The sequence below is a fragment of the Protomyctophum parallelum genome (genome assembly GCF_964188405.1).
Source record: "Protomyctophum parallelum genome assembly, chromosome: 3".
NCBI classification, from domain to species: Eukaryota; Metazoa; Chordata; class Actinopteri; order Myctophiformes; family Myctophidae; genus Protomyctophum; species Protomyctophum parallelum.
Window position 1 is genome coordinate 42,978,035 of NC_139698.1, and position 23,679 is coordinate 43,001,713.

The 23,679-nt window shown below is 39.9% G+C and overlaps 4 protein-coding genes across 6 annotated transcripts in view; 2 read left to right on the forward strand and 2 right to left on the reverse strand.

Moving 5' to 3' along the window:
• The first annotated feature begins 3,753 nt into the window (after window positions 1–3,753).
• tnfaip8l2b (tumor necrosis factor, alpha-induced protein 8-like 2b) lies at window positions 3,754–10,534 on the forward strand. Its single transcript, XM_083761976.1, has 3 exons — window positions 3,754–4,045; window positions 9,057–9,380; window positions 9,657–10,534. The coding sequence occupies exons 2-3, from the start codon at window positions 9,063–9,065 to the stop codon at window positions 9,897–9,899; spliced, it is 561 nt and encodes a 186-aa protein (XP_083618102.1). The 5' UTR covers window positions 3,754–4,045; window positions 9,057–9,062; the 3' UTR covers window positions 9,900–10,534.
• Window positions 10,535–11,086: 552 nt separating this feature from the next.
• lysmd1 (LysM, putative peptidoglycan-binding, domain containing 1) lies at window positions 11,087–14,120 on the reverse strand. 2 transcript variants are annotated; one of them, XM_083761975.1, is made up of 4 exons: window positions 13,689–14,120; window positions 13,361–13,578; window positions 12,611–12,912; window positions 11,087–12,210 (listed from the first exon to the last, which is right to left on the reverse strand). In XM_083761975.1, the coding sequence occupies exons 2-4, from the start codon at window positions 13,541–13,543 to the stop codon at window positions 12,027–12,029; spliced, it is 669 nt and encodes a 222-aa protein (XP_083618101.1). In that variant the 5' UTR covers window positions 13,544–13,578; window positions 13,689–14,120; the 3' UTR covers window positions 11,087–12,026. The 2 variants fall into 2 exon arrangements, with proteins under 2 accessions (XP_083618101.1, XP_083618100.1); XM_083761974.1 differs by having other exon boundaries at window positions 13,361–14,120.
• Window positions 14,121–16,053: 1,933 nt separating this feature from the next.
• Window positions 16,054–20,615, forward strand: scnm1 (sodium channel modifier 1). Of its 2 annotated transcripts, none has more exons than XM_083761972.1 (8): window positions 16,054–16,282; window positions 16,418–16,488; window positions 16,592–16,680; window positions 18,122–18,216; window positions 18,342–18,442; window positions 18,632–18,744; window positions 18,829–18,973; window positions 19,343–20,615. In XM_083761972.1, the coding sequence occupies exons 1-8, from the start codon at window positions 16,232–16,234 to the stop codon at window positions 19,437–19,439; spliced, it is 762 nt and encodes a 253-aa protein (XP_083618098.1). In that variant the 5' UTR covers window positions 16,054–16,231; the 3' UTR covers window positions 19,440–20,615. The 2 variants fall into 2 exon arrangements, with proteins under 2 accessions (XP_083618098.1, XP_083618099.1); XM_083761973.1 differs by having other exon boundaries at window positions 16,063–16,282; window positions 18,853–18,973.
• Window positions 20,616–21,373: 758 nt separating this feature from the next.
• Window positions 21,374–23,679, reverse strand: part of tmod4 (tropomodulin 4 (muscle)) — a 29,068-nt gene continuing 26,762 nt past the window's right edge. The window contains exons 7-10 of the mRNA XM_083761971.1: window positions 23,368–23,475; window positions 23,070–23,213; window positions 22,677–22,821; window positions 21,374–22,381 (exon numbers count right to left, since the gene is read on the reverse strand). Of these exons, the coding sequence (XP_083618097.1) occupies window positions 22,359–22,381; window positions 22,677–22,821; window positions 23,070–23,213; window positions 23,368–23,475 (420 nt within the window). The 3' untranslated portion in view covers window positions 21,374–22,358. The remainder of the gene's footprint in view (window positions 22,382–22,676; window positions 22,822–23,069; window positions 23,214–23,367; window positions 23,476–23,679) is intronic.

Consider the following 23,679-nt stretch of genomic DNA (forward strand, 5'->3'; position numbering starts at 1 on the left):
GTAGCCGTCTATAGGTGCTCTTTGAGAGTGGTTTTGAGGGAGTCAAGGGATTCACATTTCTTAATGGCTGTTGAGGGCATTGCACATTTTAGTGGCATAGGAGCCAAATTAATGTAATCCCTTGTTTGAGCCAAATCTGGGTTGGATGTGTTTTGGGTAAAATTATTTCTTGAACAAGTTCCCAACATTTTCAGTTTCAAGACTAAAGACTAAAGTAAATAATGGAGTTGAAGGGGCATTCCACTCATATTCAACATTTTACTATGTCATTAATATACCTTAGAGTTGTTGTGTGGAAATAATAAAACATGGTGTTTCACCATGTTAATTCTTTTTCAGATCTCCAGTTCTAGGAAGCACAGAATGGGGGGACTTTTTTGTTGTTTCCACAAAACAGCTCTAAGGTATATTAATGACATAGTAAAATATTAAAAATTAGTGGAATTCCCCTTTAGGAAACTAGGTAAGGTAACTCAGAATCTCAACAAATGACAGTGTCTAAAAAGGCAGGGAGCAGTGCGGCAGGGCATAAAGACCACTGTGACTGTGGCTTCAGGCAGGGAATATATATTTTTGAGGGGCGCCAGCCCCTCCAATACACAGGTTGAATGTTTGTCTTTAGTTCAATGTTTGTTTTGTAAACGCCATTGAAGGGAACATTTACATCATAATGTGCCTCATTACATCATATTGTCTCTTTATTGTTATTGGCGTTTAATGTTTGTTTTACATCACCATTACATCAATAAAATCAACATGAGTAGTTTATCAAACACAGGATAAGATGTAAATTCCTTTGTGCAAGCACATACCTAAGAGTTTAGGTTAGTTAGCACATACCTACAGTAAGAGTTTAGGTTAGTTAGTTAGATATTAGCGTCCCGCACTTCACACAGGTGTGATTTTTAAGAGATATGGCCTAAGGCATAAAGCCAAACTATGGGGTTATGGCCTTCTTGAAATTCCTGCCGTGGTAATGGCCTACTATTTTATTATAATGACAGTTATTCAACAAACATGGTCAACTCTATAGTAATGTTGAATTTATTGAACACTATGGAAACCCATTTTCTCGTTTATCGTGGTGTTATTTAGCGAAGAATTCTTCAGCAAACTTGTTTTTCATGGTACACTCTATAAGAACAAAATAATGTTATCCATAAACGTTTTCAGTCAAGATTTGTTGGACATTCTTGGGAAAGAGTTTGGCTACTGTCATATTTCTCTCTTTCTTTTTTGATGAAAATGTGTTGCAGCTATTATCCAACTAATTATTATTTGCAGGAACTGATGTAAGTTGTGCTTTGGAGCTTAGAGAAACCCTGGTACATTCACTTTGGTCTGTTCTTGTCAGAGTAAATTATTATGATTTATTGCTGATCATGACTGTCTCACATTACTTCAGAAAAGATTATTGTTTGAATATGGCAGGAATTAATCTCTGCTCCCAGTTCCATTTGATTAATTTGCTTACCAAACCAAATTTGGACAATCCGAACACCATTAACTTCTTTTTGTATCGTTACCTTTATTTAAACAAATAACCCCATGTGAAGTGAGGGGCGCTTTTATCATCTTACAACATGATGATGTAAAACAAACATTGAGAAAAATGAAACATTAAATTCTCTTTATTGTCAATGGCGTTTTTAAAACAAACATTAAACCTGTATATAGGAGGGGCTAGCGCCCCTCAAAAATCATACAATAATATAAAAATCACACTCATGTGAAGTGAGCGGTGTTATGATGATCATAGCCCCTCCTATGCCCAGCTTTCCGGGTTTATGTAAACAAACATTGAAGACAAAAGTGAAGACGTGTGTAAAGTGATGCAAATTGTGATTGGCCAGATTGAGATTATGTATTATGATGTATAATTATAAGAGCGCCTGGGCATGAGACAGGGTTATGTCTGAGCCATAGTGACAGTTAGGGATCTTTTTATATGGGCATGAGACAGGGTTATGTCTGAGCCATAGTGACAGTTAGGGATCTCCAGCGCTCTCGATCTTCTGCTGTGCAAAGCAGAGTTTGGAATCTGCAGCCAATTCAACGATTGTAAGCAACGTTCAAATTGTGACTTCAAATTCCTTTATTATAAAAAAGTGATTTTTCAAACATTATAGAACATTGTGAACAAAATGTTATTTAGTGGCAGCGCGCACAGAAACTATGGCATAGATTTGGCGCTGACAAGGATTTGACATCATGTTCATGCAAAGGTCTCAATTAGCTGGCCTCCGATGGCCTCCTCTGAACCAACATTCCTTTATGCAGAGACTTTTCACTGCTGCATATTCATCTCATAATAGCCAGGTAGAGGGACAGCACAAGCTCAGAGAGTAGCCTAGCTTAACCAATCTATCCAATTAAGGCCCCAAATCTTCAGCCACAATTCACTGACCTATGAGGTTGCTCAGGGCGATAACACAGTGCCATTATGTTTGACTGTCATTGTCAGGTTTTAGGTTAGAAAACCCTTGTGATCTTTTAATGAAAGATAAGTGGCATAATTTGTGTTCCACTTATGATCTCATAACCAAAAATAGGTGAGTGCGTAGCTGTGCACTCACTACTGTGCAGGTGGCATGCAGGTAAGAGCTAATTTCAATGAGAGTGCACCTTCTCCACACACACAAGCAAGCACACTCACAAATACACACTTGAACTCTCCCTGTAGACATTTCCTCATGAGATGTCATTACATGATAAAGAGGAAGTCATCAGGAAACCGCTTAAGCACTATACTTCCTGTCTGTTGCCATAGTGACAGCTAGGCCTCATTTTGCAGTTGCACAGTTTACCTTCCCTACCCATGTTGGAGAGAGTGACAAGAGCAAAAGGCAAGACATAGAGGTCCGCTGTATCCTGTCCAGTCCCTCCTACGCTATGCATGTGGTCCAGCCGGGTCTTGGCTTCACCTACAGCATCACTCCAACATCTGACAGCAATTACTGTCTCTATTCTTTGGCCTGATTGGCTAGTTCCTTTGAATGAATTGACTCTCGGCCAGCGGGTTATCATTCACAAAAGTACTGATAAACAAAATTAAAGTGTTATAGAATCAATGGTCTGGCTGCAGACAAATGAATCAGTGCTTTGCCTCAGCAAAGCCATGCAGGTAAGGTTCAATATCGGTTACTTTGGAAATTGTCCAATATTACCCTCATATGTGTATTTATGTCAAATAAGATAAGGAATTAGAAGAGTGATAACTTATATAGCAACCAATGATGTCATACAAGGGTATACTTTAATATACTGTAGCTCCCATGCAAAAGACCATCTCCTCAAGTCCAGCATTTAAAGCACTTTCATTACAAATTGTGTGATGTTCGTGCGTATGCTCATGTGCTTATCAATATGTGCATGAGGATGAGAAAGAGCTTAGAACAAAACCAAGACCCTTGTGTGTATTCATAGATGGAAATAGAGACACAGGGAGAGACATGGTGCTCATGAGCACCATGTCTCTTCCTGCGCTGCAGCGCTGACATGAGCCACATTCCAACAAAGGTGAACACAAAAAAGGGTTAAGCTGCTCCCCTTTCAAATGGCTGCATCACTGGATTATTGTTAAATTCTTTCTGGGCTGTTCACTTGTCAGAACATGCAGAGGCACAACGTCAGCATATGGAGACAGAAAGAGAGAGAGAGAGAGAGAAACAGAGTAAGAGAGGGAGTGTCAAAGTCTGGGGAAGGAGAGATACTGTAGTTTGAAGTCAGTATTTGAATTTCAGAAGAAAACAACAGAGAGAGAGGGAGGGAGAGAGAGAAGCTCACTGAGGGGTGTGTCATAGCAATTTAGTTCCTCAAGGAAGTACAACTGAGCATTATCTTGAGTCAGGGTGGCAAACACTGATACAGGCGCCATAGGAGGGTTGTTTTTATTTTTCTGGTGTTCCTCGTGGTAAAAAAATGAAGGGATCTCATTAACCGACTGGCCTGTACTGTCAACCTGAGGCACGTGCAGAGGGAGAGAGAAATCTGACACAGAAGAGGAGGGAGGGGGACTCCAAACACACACATACTCTGTACACAGGTGAGTTACTGTTCCTGTTATTATATTATTTCCTGTATGACAGCTACCCAACACTATATGTGCACAGATATTTTTGCTGCGTTGAAAATATGGTTAATTTTGAGTTCCTGTAGGATATAAAATGAATGGGAGGATGACTGAAACAAATACGTTTTAACTTTTCTACACTTCCCCTTTTTTGAGGGGCACTAGCCCTGTCCAGCTTTTAGTGTGTGTAAATTGTAAACACAAACATTAAATGCCATTGAAAATAAATGGCCAGTTTTGAGTGTTTGTGTAAACACAAACATTGAAGACAAAAGTGAGGACGGAATTTGTGACTTGCCAGAATGAGATGATATATGATAAGAGCGCCCCTGACTTTTTATTCTATTCTTATACTGTATCTATTTTATGATCAACACTTTATTTGGGTTTAAACATATAAACATGTAATACAATTATTATCCAATGAAAATCAGAGTAAGTAAATGTACACTCTTCCCCTTGCACACACAGTCATGCTGGAACAAGTACGATGCAATGCTCAAGTTCCGAAACTTTCTGGAGTTGAAATGTTTCAACTGCTGGAAGTTGCGCAATCCAAACTTCATCACTGAGCTTTCCCTTCGCTTTTGCCCTACTTTTATTTAGGACTTGAACGGTTCCATTTGTACACTATTTAGAGTTGCATGAACACTAAAGGATATTACTGTGTGAAAGGTGGTGGTACTGTGGTAGATCAGGCTGATAGTTTCAAGGCTGTATTGATAGTTACAAGGCTGTAGTAGGCCTATATGCTCATCAGACACAAAGCCAACTTCTGCCCGTTTCGCTTCCCTTTTGATCCTTACAGATGGGCAGCAGACCATCTGTGAGAACAGTTGCTCAGAATTGAGCAACCTTGGAAGACCATATTTCAAAATATATTACTGACTTTCAGTTAATGAATGTATAGATGACAGATTGGAGGCAACAGATGAGCAAATTTTATATGAAACCTGCTGACATTATCCAAACTTGTAGAAGTTCAAGCATGTTAGAATATTGACAGTAACATTATAAATAAATAAACAAACAAACCATAGCATTGACTGCTATAGAACCACATCTTAAGTGGAACTTCAGAACAATACCCACCATCTGTATGTCATTGCCATCGCTGAGAGGACACTTGTTTTTATCCTTTTCTGTACCCCTAGGCGTCACAGAGAAACGATACACTGGCCAGCCATTCATGCATGGGCTTAGAACACACTGTTCCACACTTTTACATACTATTCTGTTGTGTTTTTGAACATGTGCACTACCAGCTCAGTGCTGCATTATCCAGAACACCCATTTTAATAGTTGTGTTCTGAATAATCACCTGACACCACAACCCCGCCCGTGGCCTAGTGATGACAATGTGACACAAAGCCTGGGACATCTGTCTGTGAAGCTTGTCTCAGCAAAGTCCAACAGCCCTGCAATGACAGCAGTACAAGGCACTGGCCAAGTCAAAATAACTCACTTCAACCCCCTGCTAAGCCCTGTGAGTTTAGGGGGATTTACCTCGACACCCTCGCAAGAATGAACATGACAAAATGCACACACATACATATGCACACACAAGCCAGGCAAACACAATATGAAACACATTGACACTAAAATACACATCTGCATTCACAAGTACACATGGACACAGATAAACACACACAACCTCAGGCTACACCGTGAAGTAATCTGTGGAATGCTAAATATTTACTTCTCCTGTCCCAGTCCCACCAATCAACACTCCCCATTTCAGTGTTCATCAGATGAACATACTTTGCAACTTTCAACGAGAAAAGATACCTTTTACAACAATAGGTCGACAGTATGCTTTAGTTAGTTATTCTCTGTTAGAGGAAGTGTTGGATTCTAGTAGTCACAAGGAAATATAATGTACTCCCTCGGTCCCTCCATAAGCCGTCGCCTCAAACTGAATGCTCAACATTAAAAGCATCCTTGCATGGTTTTACAGACTGCCCTTTACAGAGAAGTGGTTTTGTGGAGCTGTGCATTGGTGACTCCGTTTTATTCAACATAGACATATACACCCCTCTCTGAACAAATTCAACCTCCATAGGTTTGTGTAAAGCAAACAGCCACAATTCTTTGTTCAGTGCAAGCCAAACCATACTGTCTCCAGCTGTAAATTCATATTTCACTGTGTACACTATTGGCAGACGGCTACACAATACACACTACGCAGTACACACGTACCTCAAATCACAAGTCTTCTTAGCAAATAAATGAGATTGGAACCCAATCTGAAATAGCTATCACGCTGCTCCATTTCCATTATCACCGTTATGGAAAATTAATCTCATGAATGTTCTTTAATTCCCTGCAGGGAAACAGAAGCTTTGTATCGAAGCAAACCATTAGAAATGTGACACTTGTTCAGAATGAATGGCTGTGCATGTAATAAAGAACCTAGTAGGATGTCCTATAAAATGAGCATTTGCTTATTATGCATGTTGCACCCAGGGTGGGGCCCACACAGGGGGATGGAGAGAAACACAGCTAGCATAGCCTATTAGCATGGAATGATCATTAGTGTGACTGTATAAAAAAATCATTAGTGAGCCATGAGGTCGTTTGGCAACAGTGCTGACTGAGCATCATGGAAGTCAAATAGTGAGAACATCGTCATTTGAACAGCAGTCCCCAAAATGCATAAAAGGCAATGAGAGGGGAAAGTGCCAGCATACAGAGAGACATTCTGTTTGGCAATGTGTCACTTCCTGTTGGCCAAAACATACTCAGTGAAGGTCCCAATCTCTACCTTAATTATAGTCTGGAATCTAATTGTGTCCTACAGTGTAGGACCAGTAAACAAGGTAGACATTGGGATCAGAATACTTGACTTCCTCGGTTAGCCCTGGTGTTGCAGCAATCTGGAAACATCAGGTATGGGCTTGCCTCAGCTATGCAGCATCCCTGTCTCTCTCTTAAATGCCTGTCCACACAGGCAAAAAGTGGGATTCAGCATGTAACTTTCTCCAAATTCTGCTACTACACCAGCTGGTGCATAGGGCAGTTAAAACCCCTCCACTTCCTTCCGTCTTTGGCCACATTGTGTAGTGTTTAATGGAAACCCAGTCAAAGTTTTAGTCTGACAAAAACCAAAATGACATGTAAAATAAGTTGTTTGTGTTAGTTGTGTTTTCAACATTTAGGCCCCCCCCCCCATCTCCTCCCTCCCTCAAGAGAGCTTGTCTTTTGCCTGGGTTACTGAGGATTTAGAATAGATCATCTGCAAAAAAAGGAAAAACAGCGCCCTCGTTCTGTTCTTCATAGATTAACTGTATCATCTGTATGGAAGATTCCTACTGTATATTTGAGTTTATTTTATTATTTTGTCTGGTAATTTGCTAATCTCAACGATGTACTCCAAAACTATGCAAATCCATTTTGGGAATACAGCCCGCTGTGCAAAGTGGTCTACTGTGTAACAATTGTCTGTGTACATACAGTACAACACCAGTCTCCCAAGGGGCAGGGGATGACTCTTCCCTCTACTGCTGGATGCTAGGTGTGGAGAAAAACCCAAAGGGACAACAATGATGACTATTTCCGTTTGGAATTATGCGTCATGTGTGTTTGTATGATACACATTAGTCATGATATATTTATGTTTGATAGAAAAACAAACATTAAACCTGACATTACACAACAGCACAATAGAGCTTCTAATGTGAAATTCTTAAAGGTTTTATGACATTCATTTTCATTTCTTTTTCTTTTTCTTTTTTCTTTTAGGTTTTATGACCTCAATTACACCCAAAAAACCTGAACTTTGAACATTCAGTGGATTTTCTGTGGTCTGAAGTTTTCTTTGGGGTTTGGAAGGCCTTTGAGCTACAATGAAAACAGGCAACACAGTGAAACAGTGACATCTGCTGGCAAATCCCATTGACATATATGGGATTTGCAGTAAGTGATGTCACTTACTGCCGGCAAATCAGAGCACCTGTTTGAGCCAGAAAACCCCAGATCACAGAAAATCTACTGAATGTTAAAAGTTCATGTTTTTTGGGTGCAATTGAGATTAGAAAACCTAAAAAAAATAAGAACAATTCCAAAACCTTTTTTTTAATGTCACAATCCCTTTAAAGGTTGAAAAAAAAAAAACATTTGAGGAATGAAAGCTTTCGTAGCTTTCATTTGGTCAGGACAAATATATTGCTGTGCATAACTACTATATTCACTAAGTAGGGGGTGGTGGAGGGATGGTATAATTGTGGGAGAGACAACCTGAAACCTTGAGAAGCACTATTATGACTGGAAGGTGTCCAGTTCAAACCCTGCACCAGCTGGGAAAGCTGGATGAGAGAGATGGACATGTGTTGCTAAATCCTCTGCCTCCATTAACTACCAATGATTTGTCCTTGAACAAAAGCACTTAACCGCCAAATTCTCCAGTGGAGCGGCCAGTCATCTGGGCCAGAGGTTCTCTTTCATGTCTATGACCCCCCCCCCAAATGGATGTGTATTTGGGGTAATTAAAATTAATGTAAATTTTCCAACTCTTTCCAGATATAAAAACATTGTTAAAAATTAGCAGATGTACAAGCTTGCAGCTCTGCGAATTTAAAAGTATCTGCTATTAAAAATTTATTAGTGAAGACAGGAAAGTGGGAAGGAGAGAAGGGGAGCAAAGGTCGTCATGAATGAGACTCGAACACACAACGCGCTGTCAGGCCAGAGCCTATATGTGGCATGCACCTGGACCACTAGGCCAGCGGGCACCCATCGGCCCGGCTGGCTGTGCACGCGCGAGCGTGCGTGTGTGTAGTTCTTCATTGCCATCACTACCTCTGCCAGACTGTAGCTATAAACAAGAATGTATTCTTGGGCCCTTATGAGAATTTAAACAAAGTAATTCTGCACCAAAACATCAAAAGCTTTTTAGTTGGCTTGAGGCAGTTCCTGAGTCGTTCATCAATAGTGACCTCATGCCATGATCACCATCGGTTTAACTCTCATTTACTCTATTATTTAGGAAAACATGGAGGGCTTCAGCTCCAAGGACATGGCCATGAAGGCGCAAAAGAAGATCCTCAGCAGCATGGCTAACAAGTCATCTGTCCAGATGTTCATCGATGACACCACCAGTGAGATTCTGGACGAACTCTACCGTGTCTCTAAGGAGCACTCAGGCAATCGAAGTGAGGCCCAGAAAGTTACCAAAGACCTCATCAAAATAGCAGTGAAGATCGGCGTGCTGTTCAGACACAACCGCTTCAGCACAGAGGAGCTGGGACTGGCCCAGGACTTTAAGAAGAAGCTGCGGCAAGGGGCCATGACAGTTATCAGCTTTTATGAGGTAAGCATGGGGCTCTGGTCTTTTATATAGTTTATAGTTGCACAACAGGGTCTGACAACCATTATTTACTGAAATAGAATGTGATCAAGCCACAATTCATTGTATACCGTAGTATATCCCAAGCTAGTGCTTAAGAGACACATCTCTGCTTGTTCCAATTGTCATTTGTGGCCCTTTTGGGACATGTTTGTTATGACTGAACAACTAGAACACTTGACAAAATATATTATAGTAATTAATTATGCTGTTAATTATCTCCCTCCACAAATGATGCAGGTGGACTTTACCTTTGATAAGGCAGTTATGTCTGAGCTTTTGAGCAGCTGCAGAGACCTGCTGCTGAAGCTAGTCAACAGCCACCTCACTCCCAAGTCTCACGGCCGCATCAATCATGTCTTCAACCATTACTCTGACCCAGAGCTGCTGACCAAACTGTATGACCCAGAGGGACCATTCCGCCCCAACCTCACAAAGATCTGCACCGGACTCAATAAAATGGTGGAGGAAGGGACATTATGAGAAATTATGAGTGAAGCAATGTTGATAGACACTGGGAGATCGACAAGGAGAGTTCTTACTGGCTTACCGGTTAGTAATGGGGCGAGAAAACAGTTTACAGCCATTGAGAACTGGCAAGATGTTTGAAACGTTTTAACCTCAGTGGTACAATGCTGTACAAAGGACAAAAGGGAAAGTGGGTAAAAAAAACTTTCCATGATACCCGATCAACATTTCTAAGGGAAAGGTCTTGAATAGTTGATAATTGAGGTCCATATACTGAAAAGTGATGATCAGACTTAAAAATTGGTTCCTTTATGCTGTATCACCAGGTTTATAAATAATTATAATAATATAATTAAATATTTTATATTTGAGACCTTGTCACATTTACAACTACTGACGTAATGTATTATGGGGAGGAGTCATTGTAGAATAACATTTACAACTACTTAGTATATGAGGAGTCAGTGCAACTCAATAAAAAACACTGAGAAGAGGGACAATGCAATGTAATACAGCACTGCCATCTGGTGGTCAAAGTGATGTTCCAGCCGCACAAATTTGTGCACAGCTACTGAGATGCCAAAGAGTAATAATTTACTTGTTTTACTTATAATTTTTACTTATAATAATAATAATAAATATAATGATAAGACGGATGATCCAAAGTTTTTCACTTTGTAAACATGTTCTCAAATTTTAAACAGCATGTTAAAAATGTTACCTTTTTTATTACATTTATTTTACTTGGATGTCAAGTCTCAATTTGATGTTTACTGAGTATTTCATTATAGTTCTTGGCAGAACTTGAGAAATGTTTTACTTCTGACAAAAACTAGTATGTTTTTTACAATAAAGTACAAGATTACATTTCAACAATCAATGGAAGGGGTGCACCGACTACAGTACACAACAGCTGACGTTAACTACTCCTACTACTTAACTACTTTCTTCCTCTAGCCAAAATGGGGACAAAGACCAAGTTAGTGAGTCTACAATGTAGATTACATTAATTGATTAGCATACACTAAAATAACAGATTCTCACTTGTTAGTATAAAACCGAATGTCCACATGATCATCCTCTGCTAGAGGGTGATCATAATGGTTTCCGTGTGACATCAATCAGCCATGAATTAACTTTTGTAAGAGCCAATGTATGCGAGTCTGAAAATGAAAAATAATGTCCAGTTGCATCTAAAAATAGACTTGCAGATGTATTTTTTATTTGCCATCCAGATGTCATTCCATTCACTAAACCAAATGAAAATTGTTGAGTAAAAACTAAATTGTGTAAAATGTAAAACTCTCTCAAGTCTATGGCAGTCTATGGCTTTGACTAAATCAGTAATACTATAATTCATCAGCAGTAACACAGACAAGGTTCTACTTGTTGGCAGTTCAGTGGTCTATACATTCTTACAGTGAATTTAACTAGCATAACTAAAAAGGAAATGTTAACGGTCGACTTCACCACTTTGCAACGCATCTTCATATAATTGGTCCTCACTAATGTTCATGATAAAATAGCAAAATCTTTTTCTACTCGGTCTGTGTCTCATGTGTTGTTTTTGTTTAAAAAAAAATCTGCCATGGTGAAGTCTAGCCTGGCTAATAAGCCAGACCGAATCAGCCGTTGGCAAAAACGGCCTGCCGGCGGATAGACAGTGTGATTTGTGTCTGGGTTATTAGCCAGGCTAGGTGAAGTCATCCTTTAACATAAAATAGACTGTCCATGGCTAAGGATTCCAGTGAAAAGAAAATGTAGAAAGATCCATACTCACACTATGAGGTAGCATTACACATATGCCCCTGCTCAGCTGACCACATGTCAGCAGTCATATGATTTTATGCTCATATTGACTGTGTGTGGAAATAACCCTAACCCAGAACTGTAGACATGATTTTCTAAACTTTTCTCAAAATAAATAAATAATGAAGCATTTGGAACACATTATGTGCTTGAGAAGTTAGCAAATTTACATACTTTGACCAAAGTAAGATGGCCCATCATATCGCATTGTCAATTGCATTGTCTTCAAGTCTGAAGTCCACATTGTAACAACTGATTTGTAAGGGGTTTACAGTTCCTTTCATTTGGCTTAGTAGTATTTCATCATCAGACTGAAATAAGAGTAGAAAAATCTCACAACTCAAAGATGTCATCCTCCGTTTCTCTGAGATTTTTGGTACGTTTTGTAATGGTAAGGGGAACCGCCCCCAGCACAGACTGGTGCATTCTATGAGAGGAAATGGTGAAACTCTGTGACCTTGTAAGTCGATGCCTGTCTGGTGACAAACTGGTACAAACTGCTTCCAGGTCAGCAAACCTAAAATGGGTGAAGAAAACACAATATAATAGACAATTCTCTCTGAATGTGTGTCAGTTCCCATAGGCGTCATACAATTCGGTGTGGCTTAGGTGGAGATTATGGCAGAAGAGGTTGGGAACTTGGGACCACAACGGCAGTGTCATAAAATAACATGGTTGAAGCTGGACATGCTAGGGACTTAACTCCGGGGGGGGGGGGGGGGGTCTTCACAAGCAGTTCATAAAGCACAAAGTGTTTAAAACATTTTACATTCCTACTGTGAACCTCCAGTTGCATGTCCCCATTCTCAAGATTCTTATAATTATGTAAGAATGCCGTCAGGCGGATGAACCGACATAATATGTCTATGAAAACAATTAATGAAAACATGCTGTGGGCCATATAACATTTAATATACCTTTTCTCTCCCTCCTCACATCCTTTGACAGCTGCCTGCTTGGATACGCTTATCGAGTGATCCATTCGTTTCAGGAAATCCATTGGGGAGAGTTCTGATTCCCCATCGACTTGCATCCTTTTAGAAGAGCTTGCAGATTTTCCATTTTGAACAGGGACATGGTTTGGGCTCTCATCCGAGTCATCTCTGGCCATCTGACCACTATAAGCATCAGTGTCTGACAGCAGAGGTATACACAGGGTCTTCTTCAGGAATATTGAGTCATTGGTGTACAGTCTGTTTGTCCTTTTGATTCCCTCTGTCTGAAAGAGGGGAATAACTTGTCAATACAGAATACAGATATACGGGATTCCGGGAACCCAGTCAAATTTGGTTGACAAATAGTTGAGATGAATGAATGAATGGTTTATTTCGATCTATTCAGTTTAGACAATTACAAAACATTGTACTTTTTTTTTTTTTTAAACACGATCGAAAAGGAATAGGCAGAAGCTTAAAGCTTATGTATGCCTATCCTCCTTACATAAGAACGTAGTTCAGAAACAATAGTAGAACATAGAACATGTACTGGGTCTACAAAACAATCAACATTTGGACGAAACATAAAAAACAAAGAACAAGACCACAAGAAAAAAGAACAAACAAAACAAACAGACAAAACAGAGAAAAACAGAGATAATTATGTAAATTGATATTTTAGATGCTGCTGCTGGTAATCACATTTATGGGTAATACTAAAAAATAACTTACAGACACTCCATATTTTAGTGCCAGGCCTTGCAGTGTGTCTCCAGGTTGCACTGTGTGTTGGATCCTTGTCTGCCGTACCGGACTGAGTGACGACTGGACCAGACTACCGTAGGACCTCGTTCGGCTCCCCCGGAGGAGGTTGTTTACACCGGTTTGACCATGTGCCCCTTCACCGGCAGCCATCGATCGTGGCGGGGAAACTATCTTTCTGTTTGCAGCTGGCGTTAAACGTTCGTAAAGATCACATTAACCAGAGTAACGAACATCGTTATCGTTTGTAACACAGTTACACATAGCAGCGTAGCTGGGTAAATTAGGTTAACGTTACCTTAGTCACAGTGTTCAACTCTTGTGAAGGTAGTCGATTTACTTACTCTCAGTCCAAAGTAACCATGATCAATAACGACATTTAAGTTCTCCAGCGATTTAAACTAGTCCACTGTCCACTCAAGTCCAGTCTTCACTAGAGTCATTTGTTGTCGCCATGACTGCTGTGTTCTCTTCTTGTTTGTTCTGTTGTAGTGAGTGACTAATCCCATGATTCCTTCCTCTGCGTTCAAAAGCAGGAACTTCCCAGGAAGCCTTTACAGTTTGGGTAGACTCTGGGGTCAATTTGCTTTTCATGTTGCACATCCGGTCTAGAGCGGATACAGCAATGGCTTTGTATACGTGTGTGCATGCCTTTTGACCGGATATGGTAGGCGGGTTCTAGATCGGATCAGCACTGAACAGAAACCAGCAGTTTAGTGCGAGGTTGCCGTGAAGTCCGCGAATCAAGTCCCGACACGCATGCATGTTTGTCTCTTGACTTAAGTTACACATACCGGTACATTAATTAGGCACGTTGTTTTAAAGTGTGCCTATTTATATACAATATTTAAGTGTATATTTCCGAGTCCTCGCCGAGAGAGTTTTTCTGGAAACATCGATCCTTGGAAACAGTAATGTTGGTGAATTGAAAATGGTGGGCCCTATTGTAAACAAGTGTAATGCTTTATGGTGTCGTCCACTCAGGCACTCACAGTTAACAGTTGTTGTATTGAGTTGTACTTGAAATGTACTGTAATTCTGCAAACTGTTAATAAATCAATCAATCAAAAATTGGCGTTACAGGGCAGATCTGAGATGAAACTGCATGCCCGACTGCCCGTGTGAACCTGGTGTGCGTTAAGCGTTTTGATTGATTGATTAGTTTGTAGAATGGGAAGAAAGTACAGGTCAATACGAAAACGTACTCTTATCATCAAACATCACATTCCGTGCTCAGCCAATCGAATCATCACAAATGTCTTCAGCTTAAACATGGAAAGCTGGGCACCCTCAAAAATCATCAAATAGACTACCAATATTAATTATTGGATGTCCTGTCTCATAATCTGCTTAAATTGAACTAATAGTAATAATAAAGCCTGTTCCACTCTTTCAAAGCGTAGCCTAGAAAAGGCGCCGGTTTATTAGTTTCACGTTTAACGGAATTAACACCATTTCAAGGGTCTCTTTGAATGACGAACAGAACACACATGCACCGTTTTAAATCATGCCTGGGTTGAGAGAAGCGACACATGGTCTTTTGTAATAACCTCTGTTGCACTGAGTGATGGGTATGCACTATATGGACATATTTGTCTTCAGAAGAGAACATTATCAACTAGTGCATGCATAGTCAAAGAAACCTACGAGGGCTCCTGTTATGGTCTTCAATGTGTTTTTGTTGACCAGTGAGGAGATCCTGTAAAGTAAAGGAATCTTGTTATTTGGTTGACTTTTTTGATTACGTTGGTGGCCATTTTATCACCGGAAACATTAGCCTCCAGGATGGAACCTAGGTAGGTAATCTTTTCGTATGATAATATTTTCACCCACTCTAACCAAGAAGCCATCTGCCTTGCGAACAGGAACAAGTTGCAGTCACAAGCTGATGTCATGACGTTTACATATATTAAGAACAGTAAAGGCCCTATAGTATGCTTCCTTGTGGAACGCCACAGCTCACTGGGAGGGGGGGGGGGGGGGACAGTGTTCTGTTCACCTCCACCATCTGTTCTAACTTCTGTGAGGGTTGTTGATTAACCCCGATAGCCAATTAAACGTCCTTTGTCCCAGAAGTTTCTTTATTAAAGGATGACTTCACCCATTTTCAACCTTTTCAATCTTCATATAATTGATCCTCACCAATGCTCATGAGAAAATGGTATACCATTTCTGTCTACTTTGTGTCTCAGGAGGGCTGACTTAAAAAAAAACACCTACCACCAGTGACATCATTAATTTTTCAAGCATTTTTTCCTGTTCACATCTGCTACAGAAACAGGAGCTGGGTTCCTGCTATTGGCCACATAAGGCTGTACAGTGTGGGCAGTGTACTAAAGTTGTACATTTGCCACTGCCTGTTGACTGTGAATGTATGCTTGAAGTTGTCTTGTATTAGCCAGTAATGTCATATTACCACTGTAGTCTAGTTCAATGTTTGTTTTAAAAACGCCATTGACAATGAATGGAAAATGTACGTCATCTTGTCCCGACCCTAACACAAACGTTAAATCTAATACCATTAACAATAAAGAGAATTTAGTTTTAGTTTGTTTTGTCACCGTTTGTTTTACATCCCCATTACACCAGTAATAATATAATAGCAACATGAGTTAAACTTTAATATATTAGCGCCCCTCACTTCACACAGGTGTGATTCTTTAGGGAGACAAACGGGTTGACGAAACAGATCAGTAGGTGGCGGTAATGCACAAAATAAAGGTGACATCCGCCATGAAACATGAAAAAGGAAGAATATGTTTGTTTACTTACAGCACTGTGGGACAGTGGCACTGTTAGTTTGCAGTTTATTATAATAGTAGGCCTATTATAGTACGAGTGATGTCCTTTAAAAGGGAAGGTGATGACCAGAGTCAGCTAAATATACTGAAGGTACTTTTCCTCCCACCTTTTACTTGGTTCAAGTTGGTTGTTTTATTCAGCTGAGTCCTTTGTTAGCTTTTAGCCAAGTAGCTCTTAACTAAGAACTCACCAATCAAACAAATGTTGTGTTTTGATCGATTCTAGAAACGACGGGTAGCGGATCTCCTGTCTCATTTTATACCAGAGGACGAGGCTGCGCTGTTGAAAAATGGAAGGTGCCGATCCACCACACAAAATAGTCTCCAGTCCATATTGTTAAAGCCACGTAATCGTATTATTATTAGCTACGCATTTAAAGCGATGTTTATTTACTTCCAGGTACACTTGTCTCGTGTGCTCCTACCGGCCCGTGTTTGATACAGTAGATATGCTGACAGTACACAGGAAAGGGAAACGGCACCTAGAAGGTAGGCTATACTGTAGCCGCAATTTGCAACTCTAGATTTTTTTACAATCTGTTGAATCTAGAGTTGCAACACCCTCCATCCACTTCCTATTCATGATTTTCGGTTTCTGATCTGCTGGTCTTAAATGACGTTAAACTCACCAACATGGCAGCTGTAGTCCAAGCTTGAATTATCCTCTTTCAATCTGCCGAGCTTGTTTTTCATAAAAATCCCCCGTAGACATGTTATGAGTTACTTTCTGTCCAAAATATTCCAAGAGTGACATTTCCGAGCCGCCATTTGTATTTTTGCAACGTGCCGTAAAACAAGATGTGAGGGGGAGCGCTTGTTTAATAGAATCTTACCTGCGCAGGTAAGACACCCAAAGAAGAGGCAGACACAGTGCGACGCCCCATCACACACAGCCTTCTATTAAACAAGCGCTCGCCCTCACATCTTGTTTTACGGCACGTTGCAAAAATACAAATGGCGGCTCGGAAATGTCACTCTTGGAATATTTTGGACAGAAAGTAACTCATAACATGTCTACGGGGGATTTTTATGAAAAACAAGCTCGGCAGATTGAAAGAGGATAATTCAAGCTTGGACTACAGCTGCCATGTTGGTGAGTTTAACGTCATTTAAGACCAGCAGATCAGAAACCGAAAATCATGAATAGGAAGTGGATGGAGGGTGTTGCAACTCTAGATTCAACAGATTGTAAAAAAATCTAGAGTTGCAAATTGCGGCTAGCTATACTGTAACATCCATCTTCCAGGAAGAGTGAGTGGCCAGGAAAGTGTCAACAGAAATGCACCAAATGTAGCCTAATATACAGACTTACCCTCCAAGTCAAGAGGCCCACTGTATTAGTCCGTAGATTTTCAACGTCTGTGTCCGAACGCCATTCGTTAACTTCCTGTTTACATTTAGCGTAATTCCGGCCTTCACCGGATGCGCTCCCTCACTACTGCCATTTATGGCCATTGGGAACTTTCGACAGAATCGGCCACAAACTGGATTAAGACATTTCTTTATGAAAACTACAGACTAATACATTAGTATACAACCCAGTATGCGTCTCTAACATTTGGGGCAACAGGGTCAGCACCTTTATATTTGGCATTTGTACATTTTTGAATCGGAGCTCTGCGGGGCAGCTGGTGCCATTCTCCCTCAGGGAAATGAACACGAAAATGTCAAAATCGATCAAACACGACAGTCTAAATTTTAGGCTACACCAACTGTTTGTTTATCAAAACTACTAAAATTGTAGCTCTACAATTGTTTCTTCCACTTTGCACTGGCCTTGTTCAATGTAATATTAGCCTGTGGTGTATGCTTTCTACCTGCTACATTAAACTTACCTAACTAATATCACAAGTCTGCAAATGGTCCATTAAAGGAGTATAACTTGGAAGAAAACCACTACGCTTCCTAATAATGTTTTTTTTTTTTTCAGGATTAAAATGGTTTTATGGCAAGAAAACAGACCTGAAGAATGAAATGACAAAAAGGCAACATGAACAATATGTCCAAGAGGAAGATAGCAGACAGGTTGGTAAACTCTATCACAATGACTCTTAGACGTATAATAAAGTATCTAAGAGTCAATGTGTTATTTAATTGTTGCTGCAACAAGATCTTCATAAAGTTCTTAAAGGTCTTTAATGTGTTTTCAGGAACCATCCAGTTCAGCCCCTTTATTAACACAGACGAAGAAGCTTACACATCATGCTTTATTGAAGACTGTACCATATAACAGTTGTCACAGAAAGCCCAGGTACTGAATGATTTCCACTGCTGATTTTTGAGGGGCCCCTCCTGTATATTCCTAGTGTAGATTTCAGTCCTACACAAACATTAAATTCCCATTGAGCATTGACAATGACTAGAGTGCCCCTCACTTCACACAGGTGTGATTTTTCAACTGTTAAACGGCTTTTAACACATATTCCTTATACATTTCAAGCGCAATGTTTGAAAGAGGATCAGTGAGTAATGGCTCAGGCTCCAAAGGAAGCAGTCCCAACTTGATGGCAACTGAACAGCATACAACCACAGAGGCAGACACATTACCACCAGGTATTTATTGAGGCTGCATAGTCTAGCGATGTTGCCTTTTTATGCTTGATTTGAAACCAATCAAGCCCTCATTATGTTATATAGTGTTACATGTTTTGTCTTCACCAGCAAATAAGCAGTTACACCCATCCAAACATAAAAACGGATCTCAGCCAGGAGTGGTACAAGACGCAGAACCTCTAACAGCTCAGAGGAGACAAGAGTTGGAGCACTACCTCAAACTGAAAAGGTATTTGGTAGATATGTAATGAGGAAGTTTACAGAGGCAGTTCAGCTCAAAATACAAAACCTAGTCTGTCCATCCACACATATAGTTTGGGTGTGATTTACTGAGGTTTGGCGATGTCTCTAATCATAGATGACTTGTCAATGAGTACTTGCAATTTCCTTTGTAGAAAACAGTTATTTGATCAGAACAAGGTATGTGGATTATCATAAAGCCATGTCTTGATTTCTGGTTTGTGTTACTTGAACTGCCCCTTGATTAGGAATGATGCTGCAGTTGTCTACTGAACCCACTAGATGTCAGAACAATATCTTTGAGTTTATTCACATTATGATTCTTTCTTAACTCTATCCTGCATTGTGCTTTTCTTAGTGATGGGTGGATACAAGACAAGAGTGGCCAGTGGATTAAAGATGAAAATGTGGAATTTGATTCAGATGAGGAGGAACAACCTCCTCTTCCCCAGTGACTGACTACAGAGGAAGAGTAGCAACATTAAAATAATATGTAATTGTTTCTGGAATATCGCTTTGTTTTACCTTGCCGGTAGCACAACGTCTGTGTGAAATAGTTAGTATCCTATTTCATAGCACTTAACGTAAAGTCACTGTTTGACTGAAATACCCCCACTTAAATTAGATTATTTGTATGTGGCAGATTGGAAAATGTATGCATGATGCATTGCACAGTATGCAATTCACTACTTGTAACTTGCTAATCACGTGGTCCTAGTAAGTGATGAGTGTCATAGTGGCATCTGAATGAGACCTGTGAGTATACCGTACATTTGTACATACTGCATAAAACAGTGCAAGAGACATTGTGACTGATTATTTAGTTTAATATACCTGTAGAGGTGTGGGGACAGGAGTGCAGACAAAGGGGGATAATCTAACATTACTGACACCACTGAATGTCAATGGCTGCATCCCAGAGCCCTGCTCTATATGCCTATATTTGGTGTGCTGTTCAATCTCTGCCACTTTCTGTCCCGTACTCAATAGGCCATTACTCTTAAGAACTCACACAGTAAAATGAGATACTTGCAGATTGCTGGCCATTGGATAATGTAAATGGATATTATGTTTCCATGTTGACTTATGTCGGGAAAACTATGGAAATGCTGTATCTGGACATTGCTGGCTATGAATGGGATGATCGGAATGCACTGCTGATCTAATGCATTTGTTTATTAGTGAGTATGAATTCAGCAGTTGGTATGAATTTGATAACACTGTCACTGGTGGTTTAGACTGGATAAAGACTTGTCATGGTTAGTATTGAAGACATTAGAAAAAAGTGTCTCCCTGACACTATTAGGCCTATAGATCATTTTCACAGCAGACATTTTGACAGGTAAACAGTTTATACTGTTGTTTCTTTTACATTACTGGCACTGCATGCTAGAATAGGCAGCTCCTGAGCAGTTAACTTCATAGTGAATAGAAGCCATTAAACATCCACACCTTAACATTATTACATTCAGCAGTGTTTTATCTGTCAAAATGTCTGGAAAAAAAGGGTCCATTTGAGGGTACATGACACAGAAATTAATTTTTTTGATGGTGCCATATCTGGAAGTGTATTTTGTTTTGTGGAGACGAATGGTTGTGAACAGGCAATAAAAAAAAGCAATAAGCAAGTTTTTATTATGTGTCATACTTTTACTTTATGTTGGTCTGATTAACAATGCACCCCCTCCCATAGTAGCCTACATTACGCAAGTAGTGTAGTACATTATACTGCTCTTACGGTACTATGATTGGGTTGCTAATATACAACATGTCAATCACACAACGCATCACATTGCACCCAGCATTACAGTGCAAAAATATACCTGTAGGGCAGGCCTATATAACTGGAACAAAGATCAAAGGGGAAAGGATTTGCTACATTAAAACTGACCTTATATCATTAGAACATGCCTTCCAGTGCCAAATGTCACCATGATGAGCATCACAGCTAACACCAACATGTTTGATAAATGTGACCTTTGGGAAATATGTGTTGTTTATTACCAGTGCTCTTGTCAAAGTTGACGTTATGCTATAGTGAGATTTAACCATGCCCTTTATTTGAACACTTTAGTTTAGAGAAACCAAGAAATGTATTAAAGGTCTGTTGAAAAGGAGTGGAGTCACACACCCTTGACCGTTGGAACTCCTACGAGGTTAGCAGCTGCTTCTATAAAGGCTCATAAATCTCCTTTGCTGCACATTGAATGCCCACCGCCCCTCCCCCTTCTAACCCTATAAAAGTTGGTAAATATATTTGGAGCAGAGTAACTGAAGCTTTGAAGACTAGGTTACATTTGCCATGGCCAGAATGGGATACATCATGGCTGAGTGGGATACAGAACTAGGGCAAATGCTTGTAGGAAGTTTGAGGATCAGGAGACTCATGGGTTATGTAGTTTCTTTATTTCTTTAATTCTGTATAAACAAATAATTACCTGAACCTGCATCATTCAGTATTTATGAACGAGACAGGATCCTCCATAAAAAGGACATCATGTCTACTATCATACGATAACATATCTTTTCCCCCCTCCTTTTTCTTCATAAATGGCGGGATATATCAATGAGGAAGTGTGTAGAGAGCTTTAACAAAACAGATCTACAGTATCAGGATTTGCTCTAATCGACGAAATACATGAATGTAATACTTTGGTGCAGGAGCGTGCCTATGTTACCCTCAGCCCTACGTTCCCTGAAAACTAACACTAATCCAACACTAACACCAATAACATAAGCACGACCCCCTTTGGTGTAATAACTGGTACTGTAACTGGTACATGTACATGTAGCACCATCATTTGTAAATAAATATCCGCATTTGGGTATAAAATCCTCATGTTCACGTGAGCTGTGGAAATGACAAACTTGAAATTGCCACCCATTTAAAACAACAAATATATATACAGCATATATATATTTATATTTATTTAAAGTATTTACAGTTCTTTTTTTTAAAACATTCTATGTATAGCACCACATTGAAAAAGCATGAATGAATCGATCACTTGTTGGGGTGGATGTTGCCATTGTGCACACTAGAAGCACAAAAAAAGACACTTCACATTTTGTTTTGCTTGTGACCTAATACATGCCTTTATGAAGAATTCATCAGTCTACAAAAGCTGGCTGTGGTTAATGAAATGAAATGCTTTGACATTATACATTATGGTTTGTAGGCTACAATGCATGCTACAAATTGTAGCATGCAACAACAACCCAGTCTTGTGAGGAAACATGAGGGGTCAGTATGACGTTTGTTGCGCCCCTTTGAAAAGATAGCATGAGGCCGTCAATGGTGGTCCTTTGCTCACATAAGCTCCAAGGGTGATGAACTGAGAGGAGAGCTTGGGTCTGGTTGCTCTTTATTCCTCTCATCTTATTCTCTGCTGGCGAACTGGATGAGGAGGAAAGAAAGAGGCCATAGAGAATGTTATCATCCATTAGCTGTGGTATATGTTTTCTTGAATAATTAAGAACAACGTGTGTACAAGTATTACAAAACTGGACAGACAACGCAAATCGTTTCTAACATAGTGTAAATACGCTGAAAAATGTTTACATCAGCGTGTTGGCACAGGAAATATATGTATTGTAAATTGTGTCTGAATAATCCCGTAAATGGGCTGTGAAAGGCAGCCAGACATTCGTACATAGCACCTTGTGGTTGAGTAGCTCCTCCTGATACTTACTCATGTCATTGTTTCTGGTGATGGCCATGGCGGCCCTGGCACGAGGACCCTGTTGGGTGAAGTGGTAGCCAAACTTAAGAATGCTGGAATTGTTCTCCAACATGGATGCAATCTCCATCTCTACTGCGTCTCCCAGCTTTTGACTCTGTAAGAGGAAGCAAATCATGAGGTAATTAATCTAGACGTCCTCAAATCTCTACCATTTGTATAGTGTTCTAAGAAAATAATAATCATAATTATATTATTATTATTATAATAAATAAACCCACACTAAATAACAAATACTACCTGCCTCCATTTATACTAACAATGTTGTACCTGTGTTAATTACGTCTTGGAATAGTAGGCTACAGTACAACATAACCACATTTTTTGTACGTTATGGTTTCTGACCTGGTTATCGATCTTGAGCTCCACCAGTGTAGCATTTTTGGCCACGGCTTTGATGATGGCCATAACGCCGCCAGAGGTAATGAAGTTAGACTCAATGTTAAGACTCTGCAGGCAAGTGTTCTCCTGCAGCATCTCGGCACAAGCCTGGCGAACACACATACACACACGTATTTTATACTGTATACTGTATTATATACTGTATTCCAAACATGAAGAGAATTGCACCAAGCTTGCTCAAACAGAAACATAATAACCCTTGTTATTCAAAGATATTATATTATTTAGAGATTACACTCACATAGGCCACAGGGTCATTGCTACGGGTTGCAGCAATGCTTAGAGACTCTACATGAGAGTTCCCCTTCATCACCTCAAAGATCTCTTTCAATGTTGGGATGGGAATGTCCTACGGAAGTAAGGGACATTAATCAATGTGTTAGACGTTGTTGTTTATCACATAGGGTGCATTGTGTGGCGTACCATAACCAAAGCCACGGGTGAGTCTTAATTGGCCACATATGTCAGGCTAACGGGACGTTGGACTAACACGGCCGTGACCCCTGGGTAAAACTAAAAAGACAAAAAGGTTTAGCAGAGATTTACTTTTCAT